At 38.2% G+C, this 27016-nt stretch overlaps 1 protein-coding gene across 2 annotated transcripts in view; it reads right to left on the reverse strand.

Moving 5' to 3' along the window:
• Nucleotides 1-7986: 7986 nt before the first annotated feature.
• The window catches only part of ATRNL1 (attractin like 1), a 747612-nt gene continuing 728582 nt past the window's right edge, over nucleotides 7987-27016 (reverse strand). For both annotated transcript variants that reach the window (XM_070595739.1, XM_070595592.1), the window contains one exon: nucleotides 7987-12334. In XM_070595739.1, coding sequence (XP_070451840.1) covers nucleotides 12311-12334 — 24 coding nt within the window. In that variant the 3' untranslated portion in view covers nucleotides 7987-12310. The remainder of the gene's footprint in view (nucleotides 12335-27016) is intronic.

Raw genomic sequence — 27016 nt, forward strand, 5'->3', positions numbered from 1 at the left:
TAAAAATCTAAGGCACATTAACCCAGGGAAGCACAGTAACACGGTCACCTGGTGAGAATTCAGAGAGAACTAGCCAGTATGTCCTGAGACAGGCCTTCACTAGACCGATGAGAAACCGAGACTGAGAGAAAAAGGAGTAACCTGACTGGTCCCACGAAGACGCTTTAACTGAAAAGTTCTGCGTGCCAGTTCCCGTTACTCTGGCATCTGTGTAAAGAAATGACTTTCAAGCTTAGATAGTATTTATGACAGCAACACTAGAGTGCTAGGAAAGAATTTTAATAACTCTCATAGCAACTTGTAATGTGATTTGACTTAACACAAATCTGGAGAACCCACTATAACCTGTGATCGAGTCTCTGAGAGCTTAGAATCCGGGGAAGAGCTGGGTAAGTGACGGTGCAAGACAGAATCCGAAGAGGATTGCTCACTAAAGGTCTGTGGAGGGAGCTGAAGAGGGCGGTGTGCTTAACGCTATCCAGATTAAGTAGCAACAATGGACAGGCGAGTCGCTGTAAGGGCCCTGACCACCTTTCTGGTCACTTTTTGTACTGGGCTTTGACAAACATTCCAACTACAGTCCAGAGATTTGTAAATCCCAGCAACATGGAATGCTGATGATATGATCACATCAAGAGGTAATTTGTAATTGTGAAGTCACTTTCGATTAGATCACTAGCACTTTTGTGACCCAATGATACAACATGATTAGGTCTGAAGCCAGCCCATGAACATGCACGATGATTGTGTGATTAACTGGGCTGATTCATGGGCACAGCGGGTCACGGACATCTGAAAGTCTGAGACTGTCTGGAGCTGGGTAGACTTAGAGCTCATTTTCTTTACACGGAAGAACCATGACGACACCAAAAGATTAGATCGCCCATGAGCAAAGGGAAAATATCCCTTTGATTAAAAATGTTTCTGTCATTAGAAAGTATGGTAAGGGAAGGATGGTTGGAGTTTCCTGCCATTGTCTGAAGCTTCTGTGTTAATTAACCACCAGTGGGCTTAGGGGAAGCAGCATAATGTAGCAGATTATGTCCCATATCTGCCACTTGAGCTTAGGCAGGTTAATGCTCTAAGCCTCAGTTTTCTCACCTGTAAAATATTCCTCTCTTATTGGTGGTAGGAGGACTAAATAACTTGCACAGTGCCTGGCACATAGTGGTGCTACTATTTGAACTTTCAGAAGATATATTTCAAAACGAGATCATCTTTAAGCATTTGACTCCATCCCCACTGATTAATTCTAAGGGCAAATGTAAATACAATTAAATAACCATTCATATCTATATATGAGAACCTAGTCCTCCCAACCCCCATACTGCCATATGACATGGGAGTCAGAAAAACCCACAGTGATGACAGAATCTAAGCAAATCATAATTGAACTCATCACACTATGTGCGATAGTTATATAGCGGAGAGACACGCTGGGCCAATTCATGGCCCAGCAATGTAATTTTGCTGCATGTCAGGGAAAGCTGAGCCAGTGAGGTCAGCTTGGGTAGTGGATGGGCACTTGCCCCAAACAGAGTCTTTATGAATGGACTTCCCTCCGAAGCTCTATATTGGCAATTTTAGCACCAGTATGAATTGTTCTAAGGAAAAAGAATTGGGTCCCTAAGTAGAGTTCTCCAAACTTGTCTGTTGAGTTAATTGGAGACCCTATTAAAAACATAGACTCCTGACAGAGCCCCAGATCATTCTTGTTATCAGCGGGTCTGGGAAACATCATCCTGGTCTTGTTTTTTACAAGCCAGTTTGGCTTCCGGCATTGCCCATTAGCACAGGTGTACTAGATTGTTATTTCCATCCAAAAGCTTGTTTTCAAATGTGTGTAATCCCAGGAAACCCTCCATGGAATCTCCATGAATTAAAATACAGGCACTAATGTCATTCCTTTGCCCAAGTCCACCACATGGCCTCTGCCCAACTGCTCCAGAAATTCACCAGGAGACTATTTCAGAAACACACGAGGCCCACCTACTATCTGGCAGAGAACCTGTGAAAAATATACTGGAATATATGAGGAACCCAGAGTCATTTCTCAGTGCTGCATTCAAACCATGGCCACCTCCTTCTGATTTATTTGTTTCTAACGGGAGTTCTCAAAGGGGGGTCACCAGCCTCAGCCTCAACATCACCTGAGAACTTGTCAGAAATGAAATTCTCGCGCCCCATCCCAGACGTTTTGAATCAGAAACTCTAGGAGTGGCCCCAGAAATCCACTTTAACAAGCCCTCCAGGTGATTCCGATGTACTCTACAGTTTGAGAACTACTGATTAAAAAAAAAGTTTGCTTCCCCACTTATTTCAATACAGTGAACCAATAAGTATTTAACTAGTTAGGCCTCTCAAGCATTCCTTGAGATTTTTCGATATTCAGTTAGAGGGAGGAAAAAAAAACAAACCTCATTTTCACATGATTGACATTCCTGCAAAGGAGACTTGATTTGAAGACGTCAGAATGAGATGAGCAGAACCTGATCATTAGAAAAGAAAGGCAGGATTCTAATTTCACCACTTTGAGTATGCACTTTCATGAGACATAGTCAGCTGGTGAAGTCACTTTTTAGACAAACTAAGGTCTAATCACACTGTAATGCCTCTTCAAGGTGCAACTGCTGCATAGCTTGTAGGTACGTGTACATAACGCAATTTGATTTAGCAGCTCAAATTATGAACAGTCACTCAGGGCACTTGTCCAAGGGGTCAAAAAAAGTGTTTTAAACATCATGGTCATTTATGACATATCTTTCATTATTCTTTTGCTACATATATGTAAATATACTCTTACATATACATGGTCTACATTTACAAGTGCATATAATAAACAAGGGTATTAGAGGCATGTATAAATAAATTTTATATAGAAAGAGAAACAAAGGTTATACATAAATATGTTTTAAATGGGAGAAGTCTATTACATATACACACAAATAGATAAGGAAAATCATATTATGTAATACAATATGCTCTATTTAATAATTCTCACATTGGTTTATACAACTCAAAAGAACATAGTTAAATGAACAGGAATTGAAAATGCATGATGGATATGTCCCTCATAGCATTTAAATCTCTTCCACTTGATTAAAAATTCCTAGTTCCTCTTCACTGAATTGTTTAGAGTTTTTGAGCAGCCTCTGCCCTGATTAAAACACATTAGCATCAAAGATCCCCTGTTGAATGAGAAATCATTAATTGAGAAACATGCAATGCTCCTTAATTACCTTTAGAACAGTGAGAGAACAAATAATCTCAGGTTCCAGAGGGGCCTGCCTGCTCTGCACTGTGGACTCATTTCGTGTAGCTGCTGGAATAAAACTCAAGTTGCAAACACTATTGGGGAATATCAATGCAAGCTTCAGTAAACACACTGTAGATTGTTTATCTAAAAGAAAAATATCAAGATAATGACTAACAGGAAGAGAGGAAAATCTTTTCGTTTACCATTTTGTTGAGAGCTTTAAAACTGTTTTACATATGCCAATAGTGATTGAGAAATAATGTGAGCTGTTCTTTCTCATACAAATTTTAATGCTTTGTGTAAAATACTTCATTTATGCAATTACCTGATAAAATTTCAGACGCTTATGTACAGATGAGTAACTTTATCATTTAACAGTGGAGCAGAAAGTACGAAAGTGTTAAACTTCACAAAATCTAGCTACAAATGGAAATTCAAATCATGATACGGTTCCTTAGTCATTCATTCTTTTATATTCGCGTATAATAATTCTGACAGCTGCTGTAGGTCAGTGAGATACGATGCATCCCTCTACCTTCAAAATCTAGAAAACAATGAATGATAACCCATGGGAATATCATTAGGAAATCAAATTGTTACAGGTGTTCTGACAATGTAAAGAATATTACCACAGGCTTGTACACAGTGCCTTATGGACAGCCTTCCGATAACAACAGTGGTATGGGACTGGATCTGAGGTTCTGAAAACTTCCTAAGTGTTTTCTCACAAGCACCCTGGAAGGAAGCAGCTGTGGTCTCATTTTTCTACATGGGGTAAATAAAGCATGGTGAGGCAGAGTCAGTCCGCTCTGGATAGAATCTTGGTTTTATCCCAGTTTTCCCAGGTCTTCACTTCAACCACTAGATCATGCATCCTCAACAGACTTTCAAAAAACTGACAAGAACTGATTCAGCCACCTCTATTTCCCTGGATATTTTTGGTTCACTGCATAGTTTATAGACTAGTTCATATAACATAAAGCACAAAACACCCAAACAAATGCTGCCACTTCAGATTGACATTAATGTGGTTAAGACCCAAGTTTGGAAATTTGCATTAAATTTTAGTGACATGGGCGACTTATTTTACAAGTGGAATAAAACTTTATACCAATAGTCATAGCAGATTTCAAACTATGTTGAAGTTATTAATCATTATTCTTTGTCTTACATTCCACCAAGATGATAAACTTGATATTGCCATAATCTTTGCAAATATTGTAAATAATCCCTTAGAGACTACTTTATAAGGGCAATTATCAAGACTAATCAAGAAAGTCTACACAAAGCAATTTGCACCAAGAAAAAGGAAAAAAGGAGAAGGCTACCATTAACTGTTTTAATGCAGTATGGTAGAATATAAGCATAGTTATAATATTTTGAAACACTAGAGAATTGTTTTTTTTTCCCAAGGGGTTCCCATGAAGGTATGTGCTTTCTTTGGAAATTCCACTTTAGGACAAAATAATTCTCAATTCACTAAAGCACAAAACCCAAGTGGTTCATATATATTACGAAAATAAGACTTACTAATAAAAAATCTGCCTCATAACCATATTCTGGATACTGTTTAGAAAAGGAAAACCGTGTCGCTAAAACATTGCATATTACGTATAAAAACACAAACAAGACATCCTTATACATCCTTATAAACTTCTAGTTTGTAAAGCTCATCATAGACACTGCCACCTGAGAAACAAAATAATGCTATTTGGTAGTTTCCCCTTACAGAAAGGTCGTTCCTTTTAACAGCCAACGCTGAATTTTTGCCTTGGAAGGCCGAATTGGAGCCGTCACTTCAGAAATCAGCAAGAAGTGAACATTGGATGCTCAGAGTTTGTTTCCTCTTCCAGCTAGTTCATCTGCACATAAATGTTTGGAAAGCCCATATTCTTTCATCCTCACGGGGCAGTGAGCTTCAAAGGAACCTGGAGTTCTGACTCTCGGCAGGGAGTAGTCTTGATAAGTAGAATATCCGGTTTGCCATTATCTATTTGTGTTGCAAGGTAATTCATTTTGGGTTGAAATCAAATTGTTTTAGGCTGAGCTGTTGTTTTTATTGGTGTCCTTCCAGCCGGCCTTCCTTTTTAAGTGCCATCGTATTTCAAACAAGCTGATCTAAAGGAAAAGATTACAACTGCCAACGTGCATCGTCACAAGGGAACGAAGATGTGCAAGACCGATTTTATGTCATTTATTTATTTTTAAAGCATTGATAAAGGTCTGAGAGTGCTAGTCAGGTGCTGGCAGAAACGAGCAGACTAGTTAATGAAGGGTCAGGAGAGATGTGTAATGATGGGAAAGAAAATTTAACAATCTGTTAGCATTTGCTGCAAAGTTGAAGAAAGTAACATTTGAAATATGTAACAGACATTGTAAAAATCCTGAAAAGCACAACACTGGATCACCAGATAACATATATCGTTAGGTTTTATTGCAATTTAATTATTTGGGAACTTTGGCACATATATGTCCTTCAACGTTATCAAAAAAATTCAATGGAAAAATTGTTGCTCATGATTCACTGAATTTAACCTTGAACCTTTTCATAGTAAAAGTAAAAAACATTTAACTCTATTTCCCATTCAACTCTACTCTACTTCCCATTTCAAAAACAACAAAAACCCATCACAACACTTAGATGAGGTAGGTGAGCATTTTTATCCCAGTTTATTTGGAAATAGTTTAAACAATTGTCCCAAGGCATTAAAAAGAGTTGGCGCTTGAGTTCACATTAAAACTTGTGTGTCCCCACACAAGACCTATTCTAAGGTAACTTATACATCACTGGAAAGCACAAAATTTAAGATATCTTTTGGTAACAGGGGCTATGGAAGCACGAAGAACTGTTACAAGAATTTGCTCGCTAGTGCTATTTTCCTAGGTGAATATTCTAGAGCAGGATTTCCTATCTGACCACGCAAACAGCCTGTTTAAAGAAATTTATGCGTATGGGGCCCGGCCTTGTGGCTGAGTGGTTAAGTTCGTGCTCTCTGCTTTGGCGGCCCAGGGTTTCACTGGTTCAGATCCTGGGCGCAGACATGGCACCGCTCATCAAGCCATGCTGAGGCAGCGTCCCACATGCCACAACCGGAAGGACCCAAAACTAAAATACACAACTATGTATAGGGGGGATTTAGGGAGAAAAGGCAGAAAAAAAAAGAAGATTGGCAACAGTTGTTAGCCTCAGTGCCAATCTAAAAAAAAAAAAAAAGAAATTCATGCTTAAACAGGTATCTTGCCTAAGTGAAAATTTCACTTCTGCCAAAAATAAAATTGGTCAAACCTTTTGATGGAGATTAGAATCTTGTGTTTCCGCAGTGGTCTTTGAGGGGTTTGATCTCCTGTTCAATTAGGACTCCTTCACAGCCAGTCCTTGAATGGGGCAGAATTATTTCCTCAACAAAGAGTGGGAGGCCTGGGAGGCAGATAGGTCAGAAATGGGGGTCGGGGGGGTGCAGTTTACAAAAGCTCATCCTCATATTCGGAAAGCAAAATAATAATACTTGCTGTTTTCATTAGCAGGGCTGGAGAAAGTAAAGCTCAATGAACTCTTGGCTTCCACGGCCTGTGCCAGGTACCATAATGCTAAGCAAGGAAGAAAGCCTATTAGAATTTGGAGAGGGAGTTGTGTGTTTATCACAAAGGGCTGTAGGGTAGAGCTGAAAGAACGCCTGTCCCTCACTTTGGCCACTCACAGGTGACTTCTGTGAGGAAACTTCTTCAGGGCAGAGAAAAATCAGTTTTGAGCTAAAACCTTCACATCTCCTGATAGCCACCATTCCACCATCAAAAAGCTGAAGAGGAGTGCATGCAAGCCTCAGATGTTCAAAGAAGCTGCTGCTTTTTGTTGTAAGAGAAAGGGCTTCCAGGATTCACCTCTAAGTTCTACCTGCTTCAGGTACATCTTTATCCAGGACCCTCCCAAAGCTTTTCTCTGTTTTCTAAAGCTTCTGGGAGATGCCAGCCCGGCTGGGTATGTTTCTCAGGGTTAAGTGGGCCTCTTGATCCCAGCCTCACCTCCTGGTATGATGGAGGGCTGCCTAGGAGGAGAAGACCACTGTTCCATCCCCTAGAGCACAGGCAGGGCCAACCTCAGCTTTAAGCCTTGGGTTAGGAAGCAGAGGGCTTGCCTGAGGCCCTGAGCCCAAGAAGGGTCACAGATGCTTGGTCCTTCTGGGGGGCTGGAGAGAAGAGCAGCATTTGGATCCTCCTTGCCTGCTCTTTCTCAGGAACTGTGAACTACGGCCCAGCAGAGGAGTGGCACTGACATAAGGCTGGGAGGCAGGTGCCAACATGGGGACTAAAGCTTGGGTTTAGAATGAGCAAACTTTTCCAGAAAACTCCTTAGCTATGCCATGGCTGCACCCGTCTCAGAAAGAGGACTTTATTGTAAGTAAGGACAATTTATGTAACATGAAACACACGGTTAGGGGCAGAGACCTCAGTTATCACTGGAATCCTGGCCATTCAGGCTCTTGTGTGTTTTGCTTCCATTCTCAGGAGCATTCCAAGTGTTCAGCACTCCATTCAGAGAGAATGTCTAGAAGAGGCCAACAAATATCGGGAGAAGAGGGAAAGAGAAAAAATCTATTTTGAATGTGGAATTCAATAACACAAATTTGATAACCAAGTCTCAGATTGAAGAATGGCTTTTTCAGGTGTTGAGTACTTTTCCAAAGTATGATCTTGGAAGGGTAAAATAAAAATAAGAAAGCTGCATTCGCCAGTGGGGGTTGGAAGATCCGATGTTTTTATTTCAGCAATTAAATTCCTGATTAATAGCACACTATATGATAAAATGTTGGCTTTTTAAAGCAGGTTTGAACTTTTATACAATCTGTTTTCACATTGGCATGCACACCTGTACACATATATACTGATACGGTTTAATTCTTAATTAAAAAAATTTGATAAAACTAAAATGTTAAATGTACATATAATGAAAACACTGCTGTAACACCAACCAGATGGCTTGCATTCCTTGGAAAATTATTTAAAGCATCTGAATTAGAGTGAGAACTTCGTTATTTAAAGAAATTCTTCTAACTGTAGACAAAGGCAGCTCTTTGGTCCAGTGTAGAGTTTCCCTAATTTGCCTAATCCTAAGAATCACTGAGATGTTTATTAAGTATATTAATCTCCAGGGCCCAATCCAATCTTTCTGAATCTTAATCTCTAGAGGCAAAGGTAGGAATCTACACTAACCCGGGTAGTTCTCACGATCAAGTGAGTTCTAAACTCATCCTAATAAAATGGCAAATGGGTGTTGGAAGTTGATTGTTTTTTTAAGTGAATGTGGGTAGAATTAGTTTATTTGATTGGTTTTAAGTTTTTAAAACCTTTTATACAAAACCCAAAATGATTTGAATCATAGTTTTATGGTCAGTGAAAAAATACATACCATGTATGACAACCAAATGTAAGGATTGATCTCTTCTTGCCTGACTTGAACATCAAAGTGGCAACTGATGTTCCTGTCTAAATGTCATCTAGCAGTATTTTAAAAATACTCTACTAAAACTGTATATATTTGGAAAGAGTTAAAGCCTCTATTGACCCAAATATCAAAGTAGTTTTTTAGAAATCTCTATATTCTAGAAACATAGGAACTTACTCAAGATTTTCATGAAATCTTCATTTGCAAAAACCTACTTTGCTTTTTATCTATGGTGAAAGATGGATGAAAAATTAATAGATGTATTCATAAAACAGTTGGTAGGGAAAAAATGGCCTGGTAGCCCCATGATTACTAATATCAGCTACACGGCCTTGAGGGCCTGCTGTGGGAGCTTTGTTTATCATCTTCCAGGCTCACAACAAGGTGGGCACCACTACTTCCCTGCACAGATGGAAAGTCTGAAGCTTCAAGGTTAAGACGTGCCCAGCACCACACAGCTCAAAGCTGGTTCCAACGTCTGTCCTCAGGCCCGGTCTGCATTGTGAATAACCCTGCAGCAGGGCAACAACCCACACAGTCACTTCTGTCTTACTGGAACCCAAAGAAAGTGAGCTATTGGGAAGGACAGCAAGTATCATATTACACATTGAAATATGTCCTATTTGAAGTTTTCCTATTGAACATAACACAATAGTATATGGCATACATTTTCTTTCTATGTGTACCAGTAAAATAAATTCTCATTTAAAAGCAATTATGAAAATCTGAATCTTCTTAAAATTTATTAAATTGATCTGTAAGCATGTGCATCTCTTTCAACAAGAATTCGCTAGTTGTCCAAACAGTGTACCTAAGGTTAATTTTAAAAACTCCATTCTATTTAACCAAAACGTTTCACACGTGGAAGAATAAGAAATCGTAAATCTAAAGAATTTTTCAGTCATTCTAAACTGAAATGTACAGAATTCCATTAAGATAAGTTTTCGAGAGAATCAGTCATTTAATTCCTAACTTTTTGAAAAGTATCTGCATAAGCTTGTGGTTTGATTGAAAAAAAAAGGAAGTATCCAAATTCAAAGTGTTTGGGGTGTGGGGGAACATGACTCAGGTTCAAAATGATTGCCCCTAAGGTCTTTCCAATCTGCTTCACCTGAGGGGGAAGAATTTTATTACCAATAAAAAGCTTTGATAAGTTGAGAAGATATTGCATAATTAGTAATGTAGTTAGCAATATTTGGCCAAAAAAGGTATAGTATGACCTTAACTTAACATTGCATTATGTCTAATAATTCTCTAAAATTCCAAATTTCAAATTTTAAGAACCTGATGGGATTTGAGGTGGATAAAACTTAATTCTTTCACAGGAATACTGTTTCCTTAGCCTCTCTAAAAATACAGCTGAAATAGATTTTACGTACAGCTCAGTGTGTTTTTGTCATATATGCTGTCTCATGACAACTGTTAGAGAATTAAACAAATTGGGCAATTGTATTTTTAATTGATTCTATTTTTGTAATCACCAGTTTTGTCAATTTATTTTTCCCGGAGAAAAATCAACATTTAAAGGGTCCAAAATGAAGCTAATAAAATTACTTGATTGATTTTAGGAAAGATTTACAAACTTTGCTCACTTTTTTTTGAGAGATAAAATATCTCTTAGGTAAAAACAGTTAACTCCACTCCCCACCCCCAAACCCCACAGGCTATAGATAAAATTACTCTATGATTTAGTCTTATTTTTAATGCATGGAAAACAGAAAAATTATCATGCCAACATAAGGAATATACTCTATAATTCATAAATGCCTAATTATCAAAACAATGACATAGTCATGGTTAGATGCAACCTACCAATCTTATATATGATGCAACTACATACTGTATGATCATTCCTGTTCTATATTACATTTAATCCTCATCAAATTAAGCTGACTATGTATAAATGGTATTATGAAATAAACATTTAATATCACAATAGGGTCGTATTCTGCTACTGCACAACCATAGCATGCAAGTAACTATGCATTAGCTGTAAACCGTAAAGTGTCATTACCTTCCAGAAATCCAAAGAATATGAAAAGTACATATATAGTACTAAACAACAATTATATTTAAATGACTTTCATATTGAACAAAATTATATTGTATAAAGCAGCTTTGGATATCATTGTCACTGCTCTCTACACATATCCTGTAGTCACCCTGAAGTTAAGAAACTGCAATTCCAAACAAGATCTGTTAATGCTACTGAGTTCTAGTGAACTGTTGTCAGAATTAGGACACCAGTGATTCTATGTTCCAATGTGAAAGCTGTTTTATATCATTTTTCCTTTCTGCCACAATTCAGATTTTTGAGTCACTAAGGATACGCTGAAGGCGGGCAACAATGAACTTATTTTATTTTTTAAACTGGAGATTTTCTCTCATGACACCAAGGTGTTCATGTTAGAAATAAGAAAAGTGTAGATGGTTGCCAGCAAATGCTCTCCTCTGCTTGTATTCTAAGAGAAATAGTTGCCAGGAAGGAACCCAGGTCATATTATAACTTGGGAGGTGTCCCTCTACAATACGTTTCATAACACTTGTAAAAGGTAGATAAAATCTAGCAGCTACGAGAGGAAGGCCAAAAGGAGATGATCCGTTCTTATAAAAATGCAGATGGCTCATTTAGGTCTGATCCAATGATTCCTAGGCAATTAAAAAATTACCATATTAGAGGAGAAGCTTGCACACTGTAAAATAACTATTTCAGCTCTCTTCAGGTTTGTGGTATTGGATGCTGTTTTGGAAGGAGGGGGAAAATTGATTGCTGGACAGGCTTTTCCATGCTCTATCAGCTCTGATAATGAGTTAGGCAGTTGGCATGAGCGACAGGAACGTCCTCTTCACTCAGAATTCTAATAAACCTCCTGTGAAGGTGCACACACCATCCATCCAAATGGACTCATTTTGGTCTGCATTCGAGTTAGGTGAAAAGTAGTCACATTCAGAAACTGAGTTTGGACATGATATGTTCATGTGAAATATTTAAATATATTACCTACATCCTACTAAATAAAAATCTTGCTTTTACATTTACAGTGAGATAAAATAGCATTTAAAGCCTTTGCAATTTGTTCATTTCCTGTTCATATACAAGTGATTTGTTTGCTTATGACGCAAAAACTGTACAATTCTCATTCAGGCATTATAAAACGTCTTTCTTTAAAGTCTTGGGATATAAACAGTTTGGTTTATATGAATGCACATTTTTCATCTGCATTAAGAAACAATATACATCTTTTTCCAGAGTAATTTAACATCATCTATGATAAGCCTAAGATAGTCGTAAAAGCTGACTTTATCACCTGTGACCATCAATATTGTTACTTTTATAAAAGTCAGGAACATTCTTTGGCCACTTAGGTCATTGCCCACTTGGAGGGAACTGTACTTGGGCCCTGGGAGCATACAGAGATTCACCTCCGTAAAAACTGAGGCCACAGACCAGCCATGATGGAAGCCATTTACAAAGTCAGGCATTACAGAGCATCCAGGAGCAGTTTCTGTTTCTCAAACACAAGTTCCTTGACGTGTTGAGAGATGATGTTTTCGATTTCGGACTCCTGAAGTCTTGTCTTTACTATCTGAAGGCTTCTGCTGTGAAATATCTATTAGGGCACTGGCGATTGCAAGGCCTGGAAGAAAGAAGAAAGGCGTTTAAATGTTTGGTTGGACATTTCCGAGATGGTGACAGTGGTGGCTTTGCACCCTATTTTCATTGTTTTCATTCTGTATCAAACATTCAGCTGTTATTGGAAGTTATCGAGTAGTTTACCCTTCACTTAAGAAGTTTCTTAACTGGGACATACGAACTTCACGATGAAGAAGAACAAGGATCCACCAAAGTTAATTGACTCTGACTTCGGACAATCAAGTTCAGTGTGTGACAAAACATCACAATCAATTGTGGATATGACCCCACACTTTAGTTTCTATGTCTGAACACAAGTTTGCTCTGGGTGTACAAGGAATTTTCAGTGTTACTATTGTTTTTTTGGATATGGAACAAAAGTTAGTGTATTCAGCTGGGTTTTTAAAAAAATTTTTTTTGGTGTGGGGGATTGACCCTGAGCTAACATCTGTGCCAATCTTCCTCTATTTTGTATGTAGGACACCACCACAACATGGCTTCATGAGTGGTGTGTAGGTCTGCCTCCAGGATCCAAACCTGCAACCCCCTGGGCTGCTGAAGCAGACGGTGTGAACTTAACCACTATGTCACTGGGCCAGCCGCTTAAGATTTTTTTAAAAAATTAGAGCAGTTATAGGTTTACAGAAAAATTGAACCAATATTGATACCTGATTATCAATTAAAGTCCCTAGTTTACATTAGGATTCACTCTTTGTGTTGTACAGTTCTATGGGTTTTGACAAATGTGTAATGTCATATATTCACCATTATAGTATCATGCAAAGTAATTTCACTGCCCTAAAAATCTTGTGTGCTTTATCAATTTCTCTCTCCTCTTCCCTTGAGCCTCTGATAATCACTGATCTTTTTTTAATAACTCTATAGTTTTGCCTTTTTCAGAATGTCACATAGTTGGAATCATATAATATGTAGCTTTTTCAGACTGTCTTATTTCACTTAGCAATATGCCTTTAAGTTCCACCACATCTTTTTTGGGCTTGATGGCTCATTTCTTTTTAGCTGAATAATATTCAATTGTCTGGATGTACCACAGTTTGTTTATCCATTCCCCTACTGAAGGACGTCTTGATTGCTTCCAACTTTCAGCAATTTTGAATAAAGCTGCCATAAACATCCACATGCAAGTTTTTGTGTGGACATACGTTTTCAACTCACAAATAACTAGGAGTGCAATGGTTGGATCACATGGTAAGCCTACATTTTAGCTTTGTAAGAAACTGACAAACTGCCTTCCAAAGTGGCTGTGCCATTTGCATTCCCACCAGCAACGAATGAGAGTTCCTGTGCTCCACATCTTCACCAGCACCTGGCGTGGTCAGTGTTTCGGATTTTAGCCATTCCAATAGGTGTTTAGATATTTCTCATGGTAGTTTCAATTTTCAATTCCCTAATAAATATGATGTTGAGCATCTTTTCATATGCTTCTTTGTCATATGTATATTTTCTTTGGTGTGGTATCTATTCAGATCTTTTGCCCATTTTTAACTGAGCTGTTTATTCTCTTATTGTTGAGTTTTAAGTGATTCCTTTTACATTTTACACACCAGTCCTTTATCAGATATGTGTTTTGCGAATATTTTCTCCCAGTCTGTGGCCTGTTTTTTCATTCTCACAAACTGTTTTTAAGAAGTAAGAAAGCACACCAGCAATAGAGTTATACTACACACAAACAAATATGGAAGAAAGACAGCCGATAGACATTTAGCTGATAAATGTCCTAAATACAAGAAAAGGACTTTGAGCATTATCAGCAGAATATCAACACAAAAGTAGGTCTCTAGCTATCACAGGTAATTAAAAGAATATTGTTTTGTGCATTGATTGACAAAAATATTTGCTAAGATGTTCAGGGATAGTAAAGACTTTCCTAAATTTGTACGAGCAATGCCTCAACCAGATATCCTGGTTTTTCATAGCTACACATAAGCCATTTTAGCTTCTGTTGTGTCCCATAAAATTCTTGAGTAAAACAAAATATGCCAGATCATCATACTAAACTGAGAGACCAGACTGCTTGTTTGAAGAGGTCACCAAAGGACTTTGTGTTATTTTCCATTTTACAAGGTCTTGGAGACTTGACTCCGAATTGAGCTGAACCAATCCCTGAGCCCTCACAGACGTCTTCTCAAGGTGCTGCTCTCAGAGGGAAGCCTCACTGGTGGACCTTATCCTATGTAAGGTACCATTGAATTATTTTATTCCTCTGTGCCAATTTATTCTAGGTTGGCCTCAGACATGATCTGGCAAGAACAGAACTCTAGAGATTTATGAACAGAAGGAGAGGCCAAAGAAAGGAAATGGACACTAAAAGAGGAAGGCCAGCTAGGCTAGTGCGGTGTTGTGGAAGTCAAGGGAGAGTTCAAGGAGTCTGCAAAAGTACCAAATGGGCCAGCGGGTGAGGCTTGCTGCAGAAGCCATTAGATCTCCTCAAAGAAGATTTTGATGATCTTTGAGTCATTTCCATACCTAACTGAGGCTGGAGGCTTGAAAATTAAGCAGGGAATGGGGTGAGAAGAAGCGTAGCCCACAGACATTGAGCCCCAGTCAAATCCCAAAGTCCAAGTTCCCAGTCATTAAGTCCCAAAAGCCAAGACTTTTGGCAATGGAAAGAGATAAGTAAGCTGGAATACAGGGGAAGCAGCGGGGTCAGACGAAATGTATGTGGATGCATATGATTATCTGAGTACATATATTTTTTATAGGAAAAAGGAGTTTAAAGTACATGTGAAAACAGAAGAGAAGGTATTTATGAAGAAGGAGAAATTACTGGTGTTAGAGAGGGAAGGGATTAAAAAAATTACAGTAATCCCCGGCTAGGCTGATAATCTTACATATTTACCTTTTAAGGGTTGCTGTGAAAAAACATACTCTTTCAAGATATTAAGTAATTATCCTGAATTTCCTAGAGATAATGCAAGTTCAAAGGTTCAAAGTTTAAATAATAGCTGCTTTCTTGACCTTTGAAGAGCATGTATGAACTTCTAAAGTGTCCAACATGAGTGTTTTAACCACTTATTCTGCTGTAGGAGATGATTATTTTGTTATTTCTTTAAGGGATAGAACTGAAGCACATTACTTAAAAAAAAAAAAAACTCACAGACCCCATGGTCTGGCTAACTAAGTTTCAATTCAGGCAGACTAAGTTTCTCTAGATCTCCTGGCATACTTCTGTCATAATTTACAATCTTTTATTTCATTCCTGGCACCATTTTATCCAGAGAGAGCCAAATATGACAAATACTATACGTCTCCTTTAGTGTGGGCAGAGACCACTTACACTAATTTCAATGATCACAGCATCCAAATATGAAATCATGTTATTCATGACCTAGTCCAAAGGAGCTCTGAAAAACAATACTTCTCCATTTACAAGTGGCTGCAAATGTTGTTTTCCTTACAGAAGACACAGCACCAGGAGAGAAGGAAACAGTTTGAGTTGCCAAAATAGGAAATTCTATGCTATTCTGAAACCATCACTGGATCTTTGTATTTTGGGGTCTATGAAGTTGAAAGCCTAATTATGGTAGTTTCTCTCACAACATATCCTGGGTTTACTAATGATTCGTAAGCTTGGAAACACATTCAGTTGAAAATAATAAATCATAAACCATATTTCAGTCCTTAATTTACAAATAAAATTGCAAATCATGCTTATTTTTAATTTGACAGCTTTTTGTTCTTTCCTGTGAAAATGAAACAATCAACTCCATTTTCAGATTCAAATGGCAATAGGTGTGTAGGAAAGCTTGCACTTCCCCAGGCAGTGATATTTGAGTGTCCACCATGTATACTCACAGAGGATGCTCAGAGGGCCACTTGCCCAGGTCTTATCTTACGACGTTTTTTTCAGGGTTAAGCTTGAGTCCTTTACTGGGCCACAGCTGTGGCACACCATGAGTTATTCTGTAATTTAGTTACGTATAAATCCTGTAAATTTAATTATGAACAGCACAATAATCATAATAACTGTGTGTGTGTGTACCTTAAGTGTCAAATTTTGAGTGTAAGTCTTTATTGCTATGTTTGCATTTCTTCATATCTTTATATATGGAGAACTTTAAAAAGAAACAGCAAGCAGAAATTGCTAGGCCCTCTTTCAACCTACAAAAGGCCCTGGACACGAGTAAACAAGAAAGACAAGGTCCCTGTCTTCCTGAATTGTATTGTGCGTAGATGACTCATTTTTTTAAAAAAGAGAGAAATTAAAGTAATTTCTATTATTGCCCTTCAACATACTTTATGGTAGGGAATCTAATTTCCTTAATTGACAAAAATAAAAGTCAAGATAGTAGCTCTTTAAAAAAGACATTACCTCCACCGCCCTGCAAACGTGACATTTATATGCTGGTAAGAGATGGAATATACAAATAGAAAATGGGCAGACCATATATAAAAACAGAACTCTGGCCCACAAGTGGCACCAATCTGCCCAGGAAACCAACTCCTAATCTATAACAACCAGCCCAGGGAAGTCAGCCTGTTACGTGGGAAGTCAGACTGCTATCTCCAGTGACAATCCAAGGAGTCAAACAATTACCCTTCTACCACTGGGCCCCAAATAGCCAGGACTTGATTAGTAACTGGCAGCTTCCCTAATTTTTGTCCCTGCTTCCAACTTAGGACCAATCAGAGAAAAGCAAACAGGCACCCCTGACAATCACATAGGACGCCCCACTTCTAGTTTACCTGCCTCCAACTTCCCCAGGCCAACGGCTTCCAATCAGGGTGCATGTGAAGCCTTCTCTTTCTCCACTATAAACTGTTCCCACATACTTGCCTGTCTTTTAGTCTCCGCCAAAACACAGGCAAGAGATGGTGGATGACACCCTTGCTATAGCAAGATTTGAAATAAATAGCCTGTGCTTGTTATTTGGTTGGTCTTGGTTTATTTTCACACTGGCGATGAGGAAATAAAAGTAGCTTGAGATCTTTCCTGGATTAAAAAAAAAATTACGAACAAAATAAAAGCACCTTATAAATAAGTTCTCCGTATTGCCCTTTGAGGCAAATGCTTTCTCCTGGTTTAGATTTCCCTGAGAACTTTTTCCTGGTGAGAAGTTTTCTAGTGATGACCCCACACTCCCCATGCCATAGGAGGAAGTGCTTCCTCCCAGTAGGATGCTGCACAGTGGCGCATGCTGCGTGCCGTTAGAGTTCCATGAAAATTAAGTCACTCCAGAAGATCATTTTTCAAAACGTCACACAAATCATCTGATGAAATCCACTTATTGTGTTCTCTCGGCCTAGCATAGTTCCTCGTTATCAAAGCAATACAATTAACTAGGGGAACAATTCATTATTTTAGACTGGTGGTCTAAAGGAATTTCATTTACCATGTCAAGATGATGCACAGACGCTGCAGGCTAGCAGAATTTACATCAAAATATGCCGGTAGGTTCAATCAAAATGCTGGGGCTTAAACATTTATTATAAGCCTTACCTTTTTGCACTTTTAGTTCTTAAATACCAGACATTATGACATTTAGATTATTTAAATATGAGTTATAAACCTCATAAGAAAGAATCATCTTCAGTTTCCTATTCCATTTTCCATGGCCTCTTGGCGTTTCAAACTGGCGCTTGCTAATGTGGAACGGCACCAGCCGCTGCTTGGCATCACCCAGGGCAGGGCGAGCTGTGAGGGAAGCAGGCTCCTTTGAGAACATGCAGACATCCTTCAGAAGATGGGCACAATTTAGCTGTCACTAATTTGGATGCCAAGAGCTACCAAAGATACTTAGTAAATAAGTCGAAGATGCACCAAAATCAGATCTTTACCCAGAACTTCAAAAAAACCCCAGTATTTTCTTCCTAAAATTTAAGAACTTTGTTTCTCAATAAACATGTGCAGACATGCTCTAAAGAGAAAGCAATGTAAATGCCTAACAGCGAAATATTTAAATGGCAAACGTATCTTTTTAAATCACTAAATTTGCAATGAAAACCACCAAGGAGAAACATCAGGAATTTAGTTATCTTGAGTAAAACTCTAGTTTTTCCTAATGGAAGTGAAATGGTATTAGTAGACTCCAGCAGTAACAATCTACTCATAAAATTACTGATGTGTGTGGTTTCTTTTTGTTACCATTATTCCGAACAATTAATAAGTACAGTGATAAAATACTGCACTTCAAACAAAATTGCCTTGGAAAGAACGCTCTCACTTTATACACAAACATTGCACTTCCATTTTACATTTGAACAAAGCCTCAGAAAAGTCATTCATTTTGGAATGCTCTCCTCCCAAGTCTGTGTAAAAGCAGGCACCACTATATATTTTAATTTTCCAGGAAAACAGCTTCATTAGGCGTGAAAGGTTAATTGCAGGTTCAAGTGGAGCTCCGGGAACGTGCCGGCTCTGTAGTGAATTGCGCAGTCGGCTTCAGGAAGACTTGAATGAGAGCTGTAAACTGTTTGCCCTGCTGAAATGTTTTACTACCTCATTTACTATCTGTCTTCTTTTACGGCGTGTATTTGTAGTTCTTCTAAACCTTTAATGGCTACAGTTTTATTTCACTGTAATCAGATTTAAATGGAAATACCATGCTGGGATGTTTAAATGTTTTCCCTCTGATTGTATATAGCTACATACTACTTATCAGAGTCTTGGCTATCCTTCACATGATTAAGAAAGTGACTTTGGGAAACTTTGATGTGACACAGACTGTAGCTATTGTGCAGACTTAATTTAACATTCAATGTGGCCATCCTAGCTAATATGCAACTAAGGCTGGATGCATAATTAGAAAATATGCATTTCCATTTTAATTTATCTGTTGGAAGGCCAGCACAACTGAAGTCATTATTAGGCAAAACTCCAAAGGTTACATTGTTGAACAAAAATTGAAATACTTCAAGCGCCGAAGACACTGGAATGACAAATGGACTAGTCGTATTTGTCTGAGAGTTTAAAGAAATGTTTCCCTTCACCTACGAGAAACCAATGACAATTACAGATCTCAATATTTAAATACAATTTATAATTGTATTCTCGTTATAAAATTTTGTTTGGCCTTTAACATGTCATAATATTTTAAAATCTTATTTAAAGACACAATGTACAAGTTCTATAAAATGTAATCCTACTCTAGCAACACAGACGCCACTTTCTATGACACTGCCTACAGTGTTGAGTAAATCATGGCCGTTCCTGTCTCAACTATAATGTAAATCCTCACGGTTCTTAACAAATAAAGCTTCTTTCAGATCTTATCAGTTCTAATTTTAATTACATACCAGGAAACTTTATTGGTTAATTTAAAATATTTTGTGATTTTTTTTTTTTAGAGCCACAAATATTACAAGAATCAGTCTTGTAACTACTTTTCCATGCTGTTAAGTAAATTTCCAATTGACAATTCCCCCTTTCTAAGCCAGCTGGGGAAATATTTTCTGGTATCTTCTTCCTTCCATTAAAAAAAAACAGATATATGATGATCCCTTATTTTAAGCCTTAATGATTCTTAATTTAATTGAAGTACTTACTGTTTACTGAAGAAACTGAACTATGGCAGTTTTGTAATAATCACAGTATTTTATTTTCCATTAGGTAGAGACATTGTATTTTAGCATTTCTAGTAGCAAAATGTCATTGCTTGCTTTAAATTAAACAAAATTACATGTGAAAGTATTTTATAAATTGTAAAGTATTATACAAATTTAGTTAATTTCAATAATAAAACAGTTATCATTACTAATAATAAGAAATCACAATCAAATTACAAATGTCCAGAAAACTCCAAAGTTGTAAGGATCAAAAATTTGTTTGAAGAGCAAACACTTCATTAAACTATTATTTCTTGAGTGAGTGCCTACTATATGTCAGGCACTGCTCTGGTCCCTAAAGATGTAGCAGTGAATAAGACAGATAAGACATAAAAGACTCTGTACCTCATGGAGCTTACGTTACAGTGGATCAAGCTCATGTATTCTTTTGATCAAGTTATTGTGTGGATTAAATGTAATGGGCTTAGAAAGGTGTCTAGCACATAAGAGTTCAAAAATGTCAGTCATCATCATTATCAACAAGTGAGAAGTTTGATCAAATAGGAAGCAGTAGACAAAATATTGGGCACTCAAGATTTTGCCTCTGGCCTTTAGTAGCACTCAATCATTCAAAAACCAGTATGCCTACCATGTGGAATAAGGGACAAAATTTGATAGACAGACTCAAAGATTCACAAACTGCATCAATTTAGAGCAACATTATCAGTGAGGTAACACTGTGTTCAGTCCTCAAGCCAGAATTATTTTGATGCCTTGGATAACAAAATTGAGAACTTGCCCATGAAGGTATAGATGACTTATGTGTGTTGCTCACTCATTAGGAAATGTGAAAATAATTGAAAGTGATAATGGCAAAATAAAAGAATGACAATATTCAACAGAGAAAGCATTGATTATATTAATATTGATTGCATTATTGGAAATACTAGGAATAATTAACTTTTATCCACTTTTTAGAGTTAAAAAATGCTTTTACATTCATTATCTAGGTTGTTCCTCAAGATCATTCGGTTGAAATGGGTCAGGAAGCTACTTTCATCCTTGCTTTGCAAATGGCCAAACGAGGCACAGGGTGTTTAAATGACTGGTTCAGGCTCACACAGCTGGTGGTAGTGGTGGGACCTGAATCCAGGACTCCGGATCCCTTAACTCACACTCTGCCCACTTTCCAGCCATTAGACAGAAACTGCTGCTCTGGTACAAATGACTAACACATGATTTTGAATGAAAAGTAAAAGAAAAACAAAAATTGGCAGGGGTGTGAAGTCAGTTATGGTCAAAGGCATTAATTAATGCTGCTTGTAATAAAAAATAATATAAAACAGAGCTATTCTGTTAACATTGATTGAATGCTTGTTACATACCAGGTATTGCCCTCAGCACTTTATAGGCATTATTTTATCCATTTATGCTGATGGCAGTGAATGACAATATAGATTGTATTGATAAACATGTATTGAGGGCATGTTGCAAGCAGCATGATTAAAGTTGGTTGTTCTCAAAGAGTTATTACCAAATAGCATCAAACTAGGGCAACAAGGTGAGAGCTCCTAGATTTGCTAACAACTGCACAGAGACCAATCTTATGAAGTAGGCACAAGGCATGAAAGAAAGAAAGATGGAGGTTAGATCTCCAAGATGGGTATGGAGGTCAAAGATTCCCAGTGGAGATAATCTCTGAGCTGAGGCTTGAAAGATTAGCAGGAACTAGCCAGAGGAACATAGGCATGAGGGGTGTGGTATGTTTTGGGTAGAGGGAACTACAGATTCAACAGGATGGAGAGAAAGGGTTTTGGGGAAACTTCAGGACATTTGTTGTGGGTGGAATACAGATGCAAACGGGGAATGATGAGAGAGAAGAAAGAGAGGTAGGTAGAAGGGGGACGATAAAATGGCCTTAGGGGCCAAACTAGGAAGTTAATTTTTAATCTGCAAGCCAGAAAGAGCCATGGAGGCCAACAGGAACACGAAAAGATGTGCAACATCACTAATCATCAGGGAGATGCAAATCAAAACTACAATGAGATAGCACCTTACACCTGTTAGAATGGCTATAATTACCAAGACAAAAAGTAACAAATGTTGGAGAGGATGTGGAGAAAAGGGAACCCTCATACACTGCTGGTGGGAATGCAAACTGGTGCAGCCACTATGGAGAACAGTAAGGGGATTCCTCAAAAAATTAAAAATAGAACTACCATACGATCCAGCCATCCCACTATTGGGTATTTATCCAAAGAACATGACATCAACAATTCAAAGAGACTTATGCACCCCTGTGTTCACTGTAGCATTATTCACAATAGCCAAGACATGGAAGAAACCCAAGTGCCCATGGACTGATGATTGGATAAAGAAGATGTGGTGTGTGTGTGTGTATATATATATATATATATATATATATATATATACACAATGGAATACTACTCAGCCATAAAAAAGACAAAATCATCCCATTTGCAACAACATGGATGGAACTTGAGGATATTATATTAAATGAAATAAGCCAGACAGAGAAAGATAAACACTGTATGATTTCAATCATATGTGGAGGATAAACACATGGACAAAAAGAACAGATTAGTGGTTACCAGGGGGAAGGGGATTTGGGGGTGGGCATAAGGGGTAAAGGGGCAAGTATATATGGTGACTGACAATAATGTACAACTGAAATTTCATAACGTCATAAACTATTATGACATCAATTAAAAAAAGCAAAGAATATAAAGGGTAAATGATGAAAGTCATAGTACCATACTTATTTAGTGGTAGAAAAAATAATCAGCATTATTATTTAGCTTTCCAAATAAATATGTTAAAAGCACTCATTTTTTTAAAAAAAAGAGCCACGGAATGATTTTAAGGAGTGGAGAGGTGTAATCAGATTTTTATTTCAAAGAGACCCCTCTAATGGTAGCATGGAGGACAGACTGGAGTGGGAGGTGAGGCTACTATTATTAAAACCAGATAAGAAAGCAGCAACAAGGAGAGAGAAAAGGGATGAACAGGACAGATATTCAGGAGAGATTAATATGTGAGATGAAAAATAGGGAGGAGTCTAGAACAGTTCCCCGCTTTCTAGCACAGTGGCTGAGTGCATCCGAATGCTATTTACCAGGATATGAAGGAGGAACAGGAAGAGTCAAGGTGTGTGGGAATGTGGTGGATCATTTGTTTGGTTCTAGACATACTGAGTTTGATGACCTGTGGGACATCTTAGTGGAAACGTCTAGTTGGACATGCAGCTGTGAAGCTCAGGAATAATTTAGTCTAGCCCAGAGATATAGAGTTGGGGGTTATGTGCATGGATGGAATCTGAAGACTTTGTAATTGTATAGGTGGGTAATGCTAGCTGTTGCAATAGTTAAATACTCAAATCTCAGTGGCTTAACAAAATAGGAGTTTATTTCTCACTAAATAAAGTCTAAGGTGGGTGTTCATGATTGGTGTTGGGATATGTGCGGGGGGAGGAGGAGGGAGAGCAGCATCTGTTCTGTGTAGTTACTTAGGGACCCAGACTGACAATGCTTCTGCCATATTTAATCCAAGATTTCCATGACTGCCTTGAGCATTGACATCTAGGTAGCAGGTGGGAGATGAAAGGGTAGAAAAGGTACACCCCCTTTTAAACCCCCTTGGGCCAGAAAAGCTCATAACACTGTTCCAATGCCATTAGCAAGTACTACTTTGAGAAAACAATTCTCCACTAGGGGAGGGGTGTGCAAATCTTGGGCGGAGAGCCAGCGGTCTCTGCCACTGGAATGGATGAGGCTACCCTGGTAGAAAGAATAGAGTAAGGAGGGAAGACAAAGAGGACTGGTAATGAAGGGGAGTAGCCCATGAGAAGGCAGAAACACCCAGAGAGGTAGGAGAAAGCCAGGACTGAGATTGTACCCAGACTCTATAAGAAGACTAGTTAGTGGCTAGTTATAACCTGTGGATCTTCTTTCTGTTTGCAACAAATAGCTCAAAAATTCCATGACAACTGCAAGCCAGCTGAGTTTGTGGCTTCCAAGCTTTTCTTGATTTGAAATTCAGAATGTCCCCTGAGAGATTTCTCTTGGAAGGAAGTTGAAGTAGGTGGCTGCTAAGGTCACTTCTGGCTCTACAAATTTATGACTGCAGCTGCCTTTCTACAGCAGGCCAGCGGCAAGGACCCAGATATCATGGCTGGCCTCCTCTCTCATGTGTGCTCTCATGTAGCAGCGGTATGGGCTGCCATGAGCATCCCTGTGAAGTCAGGGGGCTGGCTGGGTTCAAGAACTTCTTTGCAAGAAATATGCATTTGGTCTTACTAGTTAAGGACTTACGAAGGACTGGACACTCTTCGACCAGAGTGAGAACCACACTGGTAATACTAGGTATGGTTTGTACTTACTGTTAGGTATGGTTTCTATGATGCTAATAACACTGGTCAAGAAACTGACTGTAAATCTCATATTAGAGAAGTAAAAAGACTGGGCAGTGTCAAAGATCAGGCTGGGACTTCATCTATGTCTAGCAATCTCTGAACAACCTAAAACATAGTTTTTAAAGTTTAGTTTTCTAATTCTTTACATTATAATACAACTTTGTCCTTATAACTCTGCCTACCCATCATGACCAGGAGCACCTTAAAAGCAAGGACTATGCTTTCATTTGCTTTTATATCCCAATGCTTAGTCTAAGATAGGTGGTCAATAAATATTATTTGAATGAGCATTAAATGATGTATCATGGAGCTGTGTGCTGCTAAGGATTTGAATTCTGATTAGAAGTCTCAGTGTTACTTTACTTTAAAGGTATTTGGAAACATAGACCTTCTTACATTCCTCTAATCCTTGTACTTAGTTACAGAGAAGTTACTGAGTGGAGGGTGGGAATAGTGCAGGGCAGGGGAGGGAACAGCATAGCACCAATGTGGCTCTAGTTAATCTATTATCCAAGAAGGTGACCCAAGGGAGATTTTCCCACACGGTGCCCCTGTCCTCCAAGAGTGTTCATGCCCCTTCCTAAGGACTGGACCTACTTGTGCCCAGAGAGTGAGAGCTACACCAGTGAACATCTCAGTATCTCGGTCAACATTGTCTCTAAATAGCTCTTAATATCTGTGGCTGTGTGTACAATATTGATGAAAAACTGCAACAGCTGCCACACTCACTTGGCATCAAAGCCTTAGCAATTCGGCTCTGCCTGAACATCTTTGGAGTGACTTTTACTATTTTAAATCAACTTTGGAAGTCCTACCATAAGCTTCCCTCAGTTCCTGAATGAATCACTTCCCAAAAGGAAAAAGTCATTTCTAATCTCTCTTGAGATTCATGCAAAGTTAGAGCCAATACAAAAACACAAATCACTTTTTGTTTAAGTTTAGATACCTATTTATAAGAAACTAGATTACAATTTTAAATCAAGGTTAAACAATGTTGGGTAGTGATGTGAAGCATTGCTTTCCATAGCGTTAATATGAGAGTACATGACAGTATAGGAGACAGATGTAAAGCTTATAATATCACACAGCACAGCTATACCACATTGAATACTAAAAGACAAGCCATCAACTAAAAAAATGAATTTTAGTATTGTCCAAGGTAATGTTTCTGCTCCCCTAAGTTCATAGCAGTCAATATTCTTTTAAAATTCCAAGAAAAGTCAAAATATTTTAACAAACAAATGGTAAAGCACATTTATGCCTTCTATATAAAACTCTCAGATCATAGCAAAAATAGGAGAAAAAAACTAGATAAATTATTCAAATCCTTACTTCTAGCCATTTAGATAAAATGGAAGAGAATAATGCTACACAGATCATGGTTTTCCCATTAATATTGTTATAAATTGCTTAGATCTTACCAAAAGTTATTACAGATAACTTAATGACCAAAGGCATTTTAACAAAAACAGCTGCATCTGTAGCCAAATTGATCCTTGAGAAATCTCCTTTGCTGAAAGAAAAGGCCGTATAGTTGGACAGTGTATTTCTCAAAACAGACTTCAAACCATTCCTCTGATGTTTGCTAAGTGATCCAGGACCCCAGATAGTACACATTCTCTCCAGTAATTCAAAACAGGGACTTTTGGGAAGTAGTTTGTTTAAATGCCCTCCTTTAATCTAACAGAGGGTAGTATTAAAGCAACCTTCATTCTCTGAAGCAATTTTGAGAATCTGACTGAGCATGTCCCATAAATGCTGACCCTTCTTAGTGAAAAAAATATCATTTTGCCCCACTTTGCCTTTGGGAGCAATCAAAGTGGCCTCTGAGCTACTGTAAATTGAGAAGTGTCACAAAGAGCCAGCACTAGTGGGAACCTTTCAAACTCTACAGGCAGGTAAATCATAGAGGGAGCAGACTTCAGAGTGATCTGGAACTTTCTCATGTTATCTCCAGGGGGATAAATATTGCCTTGCATTCACTCCAAGATATCTCCAGACACAAAGAATTTTTGTACATTGGTTCCACAATACCTGACTACAGTTTCCTCAGGGATTTGCCAAGTGTACTTGTAAACGGGACATTTTGCTAACTATGGCTTCCTCACAGTGGCAAGGAAATGGTTTAGGAAATGGAAGGAGATAGAAATTCTTATTAGCATGTCATTACAGAAGGTCCACTGGAGAGAGAATCAGGATGTCACTTTGTGGGGAGACATGGAGGACTCTGCCCTCTTTATTAGGAATATTCACTTTGGATGTTATCTACCTACTTTCAGTAAGTGCCTTAGCTGGCAGGAAGATGAAAAAACTTGCTTTCAAGTCAATAAAGGAAATCTCTTATGATCAATGGTTGATTAGAGCAGGATCTTCTGAGCAGTAGGCTCTGGGCTGCATTCTGCAAAGGGTTTTCAAATTAGTCTTGCTCTGAGGTCTGGGCAAGGGGCCAGTTCACCACCCAGCTGCTGCTGACTTTCAGCCCAATGGTCGATGAGTTCTCGTAATTAGAGAAAAAGTGTTTTGCTTTTTTTTTTTTAAGTAAAGAAAAAATCCTTATATTTTAGGGGCATTAAATCTAAGAGAGTGGAGAAGTATAGCAGAAGGATGGTACTACCATGTTTTAACAAGTATATATATTTCATCAGACTTTGCTTCATATTCTCTAATTCCAAACTCTCACTTATTAAAGTTGGAGAAACGTAGACTATAATTTTTATCTGCAAAGGTATTTATGAATTTCTCTAAAAC

The sequence above is a fragment of the Equus przewalskii genome, chromosome 1 (assembly GCF_037783145.1).
Source record: "Equus przewalskii isolate Varuska chromosome 1, EquPr2, whole genome shotgun sequence".
Classification (NCBI taxonomy): domain Eukaryota; kingdom Metazoa; phylum Chordata; class Mammalia; order Perissodactyla; family Equidae; genus Equus; species Equus przewalskii.